At 32.4% G+C, this 9,732-nt stretch overlaps 1 protein-coding gene across 1 annotated transcript in view; it reads left to right on the top strand.

Moving 5' to 3' along the window:
* HELRODRAFT_192900 (hypothetical protein) overlaps positions 1-8,093 on the top strand; it is a gene marked incomplete at its 3' end in the record, with an annotated part of 11,674 nt that extends 3,581 nt beyond the window's left edge. The window contains exons 5-13 of the mRNA XM_009025101.1: positions 335-401; positions 730-1,008; positions 3,003-3,019; positions 4,565-4,762; positions 5,242-5,334; positions 5,878-6,162; positions 6,571-6,675; positions 7,275-7,410; positions 7,800-8,093. Coding sequence (XP_009023349.1) covers positions 335-401; positions 730-1,008; positions 3,003-3,019; positions 4,565-4,762; positions 5,242-5,334; positions 5,878-6,162; positions 6,571-6,675; positions 7,275-7,410; positions 7,800-8,093 — 1,474 coding nt within the window. The remainder of the gene's footprint in view (positions 1-334; positions 402-729; positions 1,009-3,002; positions 3,020-4,564; positions 4,763-5,241; positions 5,335-5,877; positions 6,163-6,570; positions 6,676-7,274; positions 7,411-7,799) is intronic.
* Positions 8,094-9,732: the final 1,639 nt, after the last annotated feature.

Genomic DNA, 9,732 nt, shown 5'->3' on the forward strand with positions numbered 1-9,732 from the left:
GGTGGTGGTGGTGATGATGCTGTTTTCGGGGCTAATGATGATGATGATGATGGTTTCATAATGATGATGATGGCGTGATGGTTTCATGTGATGATGATGATGATGATGGTTTCATCCTGATGATGATAATGGCGGTGATTATGATGATGATGTTTTCGATGATAATGGATATGATGCGGATAGCTATGGAAATACATGATGATGATAATAGTGGTGAGATTATGGTGATGGTTTTGAGGATGACGATTGGGAGGGACGACGATGATGATCATCATCACTCATCATCACTCATCATCATCATCATCATCATCATCACCGTCGTCACGTGATGTAGAGTCCTTCTGAAGCTTCCAAATGGAATGAGGCTTGAGAGAAGGTTCGACAGACACGAATCAATACAGGTGATAATGATGATGTTGTCGTTGTTGATGATGATCTTGATGATGATAATGATGATGATAATTACTGAGATGATTGTGATGATTCATAACTCATTCTTTCGTTCATTTAATTTGTTTATTTTTTTTTGGTTGATTGGTTGATTGATTGACTGATTAATTGGTTGATTGATTGACTGATTGACTGATTGATTAGTTAGTTAGTTGATTGATTAGTACGTTAGTTAGTTGATTGATTGATTGTGTTTGTTTAATTGATAGATGGTTGATTGATACATCCATCTACCCATCCATTCATCTACCCACCCATTCATCCATCCACCTCCCCCAGCACCTGCACGACTTCCTCTTCGTACACGAGAGCGCCCCGGATGACTTCGAGATCATCCGCTCCCACCCAAGGATCACCCTGCCATGCCGCAAGCGACTGAACGCTTTCATCGCTACCACCACGACCACCTCTTCGGAGGATACTGCTGGTTGTCCTAGTAGTAGTAGTGGCGGTGGTAACGGGGGTAGTGTTGGTGTGGCCGGTGGTAGCGATCTAAATTTAATAGACGAGTGTCCCACGTTTGATGAGCTTGGATTTGGCAAATCGGAGCTGCTTTATGTTCATGATAATGATGCGTAGATTGATTGATGGATGGGTTGATGGATGGATGGGTTGGTTGAATGGTTGGTCGGTTGGTTGTTTGATTGATTGATTGAAATTTACAGTGATAATATGAGCTTTATTTGTTTCTCAGCTGCTTTCGTAGGCTTGGTAGTCGCATGGTATCTGTACGCTTGTGTGGCTGTTAAGCCGACTGATGTACTGGTCGATTGGTTGATCAAATGATTGATTGATTGAATGATTGATTTAATGATTGATTGATTGAATGATTGATCAAATGATTGATCGATCGATTGATCAATCGATTGATTGATTTATTGACAGGTTTTCTAGTTGATATTTTTACTCTATGTTTTTTTTTTGTTTTGTTAACGTCTACGAATCATTAGTTTTTTTTACGATTAAATAATTATCATCAATCACCAGTGAATAACTGAGAAAATAAAAAAAATAATTTTTTCTCCAGGATATTTATTTCGATCGATTGATTACATTTTTGAGTTGAATTGGATGTAGGCTGATTTCTGTTTGTAATCGTCACTACTGTTATTATTTGTATTGTTATTACTGTTGTTGTTGTTAAGTGTTATTATTATTATTAATGTTGTTGTTGTTGTTGTTATTGTATTGTCTGTCTTGTATATATTACATTTATAATGTTAACCGTCTCTCGGCATTTCATGCTTAGTATTCATTCAGTTGCTTCAGGCAATATTTTTTTTACCACTTATTTGTGTTCTTTGTTTCATTATTTCGATTATTAATATCATTATTATTGGTGTTATCATAATTATTACTGTTTTTATTATTCTTTTTATTATTGCTGATGTTGATTACGAAGAAGTTTCAATTGAAAAAGGTAGGCGATGTTTTTTTTGGTTTACGTTTAAAATCGGAGTGTCAGAGTTGGGCGAAAAATATCCAACTCCACTTCCGGACCCATCAAAAAATTTTGACTCCTACCAACAAGACAGCTGGCGAAAAACGCGCGACAACAAGTTTTACGGTAGGAATTGAACCGTAGCAACAAGAATTTGATCAAGACCTCAATGCTAAATATCAGGGCGGGATTTAGAGCAGGTAGGTTTACGATCGTCTTCTTGTTCTCACTTCTTAACTCGTGTTGAACACTCTTTTGCTAAATCTGCATTGGCTTTTTCTGGCTCTTCTCTCAGGAACTCTCTACCTCCTTCTCTGACTACTTAACGAAGTTCAGAGCGAATCTCAAGACCCATCTATTTGCAAAATTCTTTGAGAAGCGCTGTTGAACATCGCGGAAAGAGCGTTTTACAAACTAATTGATTGATTGAATGATTGATTGATTGAATTCACTTAATAAAAATGAGAAAGAGAGAGAAAGAATAATATAGAAACTTAATATGGGAGTAACGATAATTTTTATATGGTAGGTAGAGTAGGACCATGGCCAGCCGGACCTAGGACAAAATACTAAATCCATCTATGCCATTTTTGACAAAAAATTTTTACTGAGAAAATGTCAATGTTAACTGTCAACTACAGTATAAATAATTTTAGGTTTTGTCAGAAAAAATTGTTACCTTTGATATTCTGTCTTACAAGTTACTAATCTCATTGTGGACAGATTTGATAACTTTTTTTTATAGAGCCAGTGCGTTCAGACTAATTATTATTATTGAAATTTCTGCTTTAGAACTTTTCAAACATTATAAATTGCTCTCCATCCCATATTTGGTTCGGCCATCTTTGCCATTAAATCAGTCAAATACATTTGCCACGCTCTATCTTTTGTGATTGAAATTCCATCAATAATTAGTTTTAATCACTTTGAAAACAAAATTTTTGCTAATTTTAATTTATTTCCAAATTTATTTTAATCAATTCGAGCTCACTCTATAAAATGATTTTATTTTTCTTGGCAAATTAGTGACATGTTTTTTCTGAAAAATAAGAGTTATTATTATTATTATATCGTAATAACGCACTATAGTTCAAAATTTTGTACAACTTAGGTATACCTTGGCCTAAGGTAATTAATTAGGAATTAATTAATTAATAACTAATTAATTATACCTCTATAATAAAATTTTAAACAATTGTTCATCAATGCTATTCTTTTTTTAACAGCATTATTCACGCAAAAGACAAAAAATAAATTACAAATCAACATGGAGGCGATGTGCGTGCAAGGAAAGAGTGCCTGAAACCCGACTCTCTCTCAACTGGTCCATGTACCATAAATGTCAACCAGTCAGCACTGACAAGACAATAAGGAATAAAGTGATTGAACGTATTTAAACCTATAAACTTTTCTGACATTGAAAAATAGTGTAAAAAATGTAATTTGAACATTATATGACTATGTAAAAATTTTCAAATTTAAAATATGCACTATACATCCATCCATTCATCCATCCATTTATCCATCCATCAATCCAACCATCCATCCATCCATACATCTATCCATACAAACATACATATGCATCCTACACTCGTCCATCTATCCATCCATCCATCCAACCAACCATCCATCCATACATCCATCCATCCATCCAAACATATACACACGCATGCAAATATTAATATGCACATAATCACTAATATTGCTCTATAGAATTAGAGGATCAATCTTGTTGGCATCTTATTATCGGCGCTCAATGTTATATATTGTAAATTTCCTATATATGTTTATTCTATATATATATATATATATATATATATATATATATATAATGTATAATATATAATATTTATATGTATATTTATACATGGAGATGGTTTATTTTAGACCTATAATAAATTTTCTCAAAAAAAACGTAAATGAATAGTTCGTCAGATGAATTTCGCTCGCCAACTTGCGTCATTCGTTTGATTTCATCAATGTTATCTTTATTTTTCTTCTTCAAAAACTCTGATTCATCTCAAAATTGATGTTTGTTTTTTAAATTTAATTTTGCTTAAGTACCTTCGATATATATATTTTTGCCGCTGTCAGTTTTTTGTTTGTATAGCGTCATAGACGTCGATGATCGGTCTATGGAGATTATGTACCTATCTTTACGTTTTATTTTCCGTTACAATAGATTTTAATTGATTTCAACAACTATGTGGTTGGACGTGATTAACTTTTGTTTCTATGTCGAATCAGTTTCGTTATATCGAGGTCCGATCTAAGTAAAAGATGTGTGTGCCATTGTTTTCTAGTTTAAAACGAAGCGAAACTTGCGCGAAACGAGTCACTTAGAACGAAAATTCTACAAAGGAGAGAATGTTCTAACGGGATCAAACTCATTTCAAATGCGCTTGTGAAAGAATAATTAATAGAAGGCGGTTTAATTTAACCAGACATCAGAAATTGCAGTTCTATTCAGTCCTTCAAGTCATCATTGAAATCTTTTTGTATTAAATTAACTATGCCTTTTAAACGTTTACGTTTGACTGGGAATATCGTTTCGAGGACGACTCAGCCGCTTGCCAGAGCACTATATTACGTGACAATATTATTATTAATTATAATTAATATTATTATTTATTATTATTATTATTAATTAATTAATAAATAATTTATTGGAAGGTCAATGAAGAGAGAACGTTGGTCACTCTACATCGGCGTGACTATGGCGTCTCTGCTGATATTTTTCTTCGCATCCGGTCACAAGTCAGTTCTCAAATTGAACTTCTTCGCCACACCCAACATCTTTGAAACTTTCAGTGAAAAGTCTTCTCACATTGTTAGTGATACAAGCAGCTTTCGAATCTCGAAATTGAAACAGTTAGTGACAGACACTTTTGAAAATTCATTTTAAAATATTCATGACTTTTGTTTAAGTTCAGCTTAATAATAAATTTAACAGCTACTGATTGAAATTATTTCTCCATCTCCATTTTCTCTGTGACAGGTATTATAATGATTGCATGTGCAATACAGATCTTGTGCTGTTTTTCCATTCTTTATACTGCAGCTTTGTCAAATGAAGAACTGCTTTCATGTTACTCTATACTTGTGACTAAATTATCGTGCCACAAAGGCTGTGCACTATCAACACCACATGACTCTCATACACATTACGTATGCACGCGCAAGCACCGCATCATAGGCGTGTGATGGTCTTTTTGAGTTTCGGACAGACAGTATGTTTGACCGACCGACCGACTGACTGACTGACTGACTGATTGATATTGTCTGATGTTATTTTTCAACCTTACTCTTTGCATCAATTCTGTATTTTTTTTGTATTGCAACTGATTCAGGTCAGCAGTGTACTGTGAAGACCTAGTGGACGACTGGACAGCTTACAACATGTCAAACATTTACTATGAACTGCTGCCAGCATTCCAAGAGAGGTTAGTGAACATTTTTGCGTGCAATTTTGTTAAATGAATTGCACTTCACATTTTAATACTGCTGACACTATTAGAAGGCGCCGTACTAAGCGTAGTGATGAAGCTCAACCAGTCTTGATCGGTTGAATCTAAAATGTAAAATAATTCGTTTAATATTCTTTTTGACGCAAGAATTTTAATGACGTTGGTTTTTAAAACATCTGCCAGGTATTGTAAAGATTGTCCTTTTTGTTTCAACATTATTTATTGTCTCCAAATCATTCTCTAGCAAGATCTGTTAATGATTTTCTGCAACTATCTTGTTTTATTCTAACTAGCGAGGTTCAAAGCAAGTTTCACTACACATCTACTTGTATATTTAGCTGAAGGGTGGAGAGTGCAGTTGAATGTGTATGGCAGATATGCCCATCCAACACATTAACGTGAAAAAATTAAAAAAAAAATTTAGTTCCGTCTCATTATACTGCAAATTGATGTATACAATTTCTCATGTTTATTGCTTATTTAATTAAACAAGTTTTTTTATTTATAAAAATTTAATAGCTGCAATACAGCAAAAGGAAGCTTGAGTGAGAGTGAAGGACACAGCGGGCAAGTGCCAGAACAAAGGATGGTCATGCACTACCTGGCGTCCACACCTTCCATTAGAACCATCTGCGAGACTGGATTCAACTACGGACATTCCAGCTTCAACTTTCTGACTTCAAACCTCAAAGCCAGCGTGTACTCTTTCGACCTGGGCAGTCATAAATACGCCCGCAAGATGGCCGAACTGCTGCCAGGTCTCTTGAACTTGAAAGGCTTGCAAGGAGAGAGGTTGACCGTGAGGTGGCTGTTTTTGTTTGTTTAACGCTTCTTTCTGTTAATATTTTTACAATTATATCTTCGACTCAAACGGTTTCTATGTCTTATTTCGTTACAGTTTGTGATTAATTTTGAGAAAAAGTGTATTACCGAATTGTAAATTTTATAAACTGAAAATGAAAATTGAGAATGGTCATTGGAAACGGTTAAACACCCATTTTTTAGTCAGCTATTTTCAACGTGAATAATTTTTAATAATTTTAATTTGTATGCACGTAGACTGATTGCTAGCCACTTTGGGACGTTTTTGAAAAGGCGTTACAAGTTTACAGATTCATGGTGTACAAGTTTACAAGTTTACAGATATATTATGTATAACATTTTTATTTCAAATCTCATTGGCTTTATATTGAAAATGTTAATCATTGAAAGGTTTGGTGACTCAACAGTTGAAGTGCCTAAGGCAATATCTGAAGGTAAATTGCCATTGTGTGATTTGATGTTTGTCGATGGAGGTCACACTTATCCCATAGCCAGGTTTGTTGGAAAAATTTAAAATAGAAAAAGGTGATGGTGTCTGGCACTGATGTAAAATTGTTTAATACATTGATTCGCCTGTCTTTACACGCGCTGTGTGTTTCTCGTTGACAGCTCTGAAAAGCATTAGAAAGAATTGTGGAGCATAATGTTTAACGCTGATGGTGAATGAATGTTGTTTTAGGAAGAATTATAAAATAATATGTTCAATTGCTCAAGTGATATGAACGTTAACGATGACAACTATTAAATTGACTGTGATAAATAAGGCAGTGGCGCAACTAGGCCAAGCTCTCAAGGGGGCAAATAAAATACTTATGCAGCAGCATAAGAAACAACTCAACAAGCACTCGTTCGAAAACAAGACAAGTTAATTTTCCAGACCAGATATTATTTCGAACAATAGTAGATTTTCAGTTTCCTCAAAAGTCATTATTGTCATTTTGAAGAAAAGATAACAAAACTTATTCTTATGCGTTAGGTGGTGTGCATTTGTCGTTGATATCTCCAAAGCAAGGGCACAAGAGATATTGACTTCTTCAACTCTTAACCTTTAACCTTCAATCATTAATTTTTAACCTTCATAACAACTGACGCAGAGCTGACTTGTTAAACTTTGCAAGACATTCAAACGAAGACAACCTAATAATTTTTGATGATTATCCAACTGACTGGGGTAAGGCCATCGGGAGGGCCTGGCAGGAACTCCTCATATCGAAAGAGAGGGCCGACGAGGTGGTTTCTCCTTTTGATAATTATTTATTTAAATTAATTTTTTTTAGTTATTCAACTCTTTTTGTGACTGATTATTTTAAAAATTGTTCCTTTCCTTAGGCAAACATTTTCTTGGTAGAATTTATTGATAATAAATCCGTTTATTTTCGTTCCGCGGCGGAATGATTTTCAAAATTGTAAATTTTATGACCTCTTTTGAGCTAATCTTTGTTTGTTGTATCGCTGTTTCGCACAGAATCTTCAATACTTTCTTCTTCTGTGATCTGGTCGGGGGGCAGGCATCTTCCTCCGCACCCTCCCTGGATCCGTCGCTGTTCACTATATATTTTTTTATTCTTTTTAAAAAAATTATTTCTTAGTTTTTCAAATTTACTAACAACAACAAACAGCATATGGCTGGTGGGGATTTCCTTGCAATCGAACTCATTTACCAAATCAACAGAGCCAGGCTCGAGGCGCCGCAAAAAATAATATTGGAATTTATTGAATATTTTGCAGTTGAAAGTCCTTTAAATATTTTACAATCTCCTAAATTTCAGATTGAGCAAAAGCGAAAGCAAGATATGGATCAAGTGAGAAGTGAGAGGAATGTTTCGATCGTTGAATGGTTCAGTTGCACGAAGAAGAACATCCAACACTCCTTTCAGAGGGGTTTCTCCGTTGGCAGAGTTATTCTCACCTAGACAAATTATCACTTTCCACCAGGAACTAAGTGTCATTTTATTAAACGTGAAATTTTAATGTTTGAATTCTTCAAAAATCCACACCACCGCCTCACTCGCTAATATATTATTATTATTATTATTATTATTATTATTATTATTATTACTATTATTATTATTACTATTACTATTACTATTATTATTATTATTATTATTATTATTATTATTACTATTATTATTATTATTATTATTACTATTATTATTATTATTCTTATTATTATCATTATTATTATTATCATTATTATTATTATCATTATTATGCTTCAGGCACTTTAATGTATTTTTAAATAATGTACTTTTATTTTGAATTGAGCAAAGCGGTTTTATATTGACATTTTATTATTTTACCATTTCATGGTTTTAATTATTTATTACTCTGGCTTTGAATAAAAAAGTTCTCATAATTATTATTATTATTGTTGTTATTTTTATTATTATTATCGTTGTTATACATTTTTTTACATTGATGTTAATATATTTATAGTTTGTAATATTATTTTTTCTCTTAACTCTCTCTCTCTCTCTCTCTCTCTCTCTCTCTTTCTCTCTCTCTCTCTATATATATATATATATATATATATATATATATATATATATATATATATATATATATATGTATATGTATATTTATAACGAACGAACGAACGAAAATACTTTATTTGAACCAACTGAAAGAAAAATTTAAAAGAAAATAAATGAGACCACATAAGATAAAATAATCTTGTGAAGGCCACCGTGATCACTGAACAGTTAACTAAAATTTATATACTTTTATTAATTAAACATAAATGAAAGATAAATGTAAATTTGATGGATTACATACATAAACCAATGTAACAAGCCCACGAAAACAAAATAATATCTAATACTATTTGTAATTAGTTAAACAACAGAAAAGAAATTAAATGCAAGTTTGATAGATAAATGTTACAATGTTACAGGTCCATTAATTAAAATAATAGTCCTCATGGTGGATCATAGTTTATCAAAAATTTCTTCAAAAACTTTTTAAATGACTTCAAATTAAATATAATTTTAATGTCCTCTGGCAGAATTCCATCCCATATACTTGGGCCAATTACAAATATACTATGTTGGTAAATATTTAACCTATTTGGGTATATGTAAAAAATATTATTTTGCCTAGTCGATAAAGAATGAATGTTAGATCTTAGATGAAAACATTTAACAAAATAATTAGGTAATAAGTTGTTAATCAATTTAAACATAAAGATCGATGAATAATAAATGTTCAATTGTTTAACTGTTAAAATGTCTAATTTTAAAAACAAATGATCAACATGAGACATTAAGGTCAAATTATAATATATTTTAATGAACCATTTTTGCATAATAAATAAATGATTAACAATATACGACGGGCTATTACCCCAAATGATATTGCAGTAAGATAAATAAGGTAGAATGAAACTATTATATAGAATAACAAGTGTATTTTTATTAAGTTTATTTTTAATCCTGTTAATTATATAAAGAAATCGATTGGTTTTACAAGTGATATATAATATGTGATCATTCCACAATAAGTTACTTTGTAAATAAACACCTAAAAATTTTATCGAATCAAGTTTTTTTATTG

This window comes from Helobdella robusta (assembly GCF_000326865.2).
Source record: "Helobdella robusta unplaced genomic scaffold HELROscaffold_40, whole genome shotgun sequence".
Classification (NCBI taxonomy): domain Eukaryota; kingdom Metazoa; phylum Annelida; class Clitellata; order Rhynchobdellida; family Glossiphoniidae; genus Helobdella; species Helobdella robusta.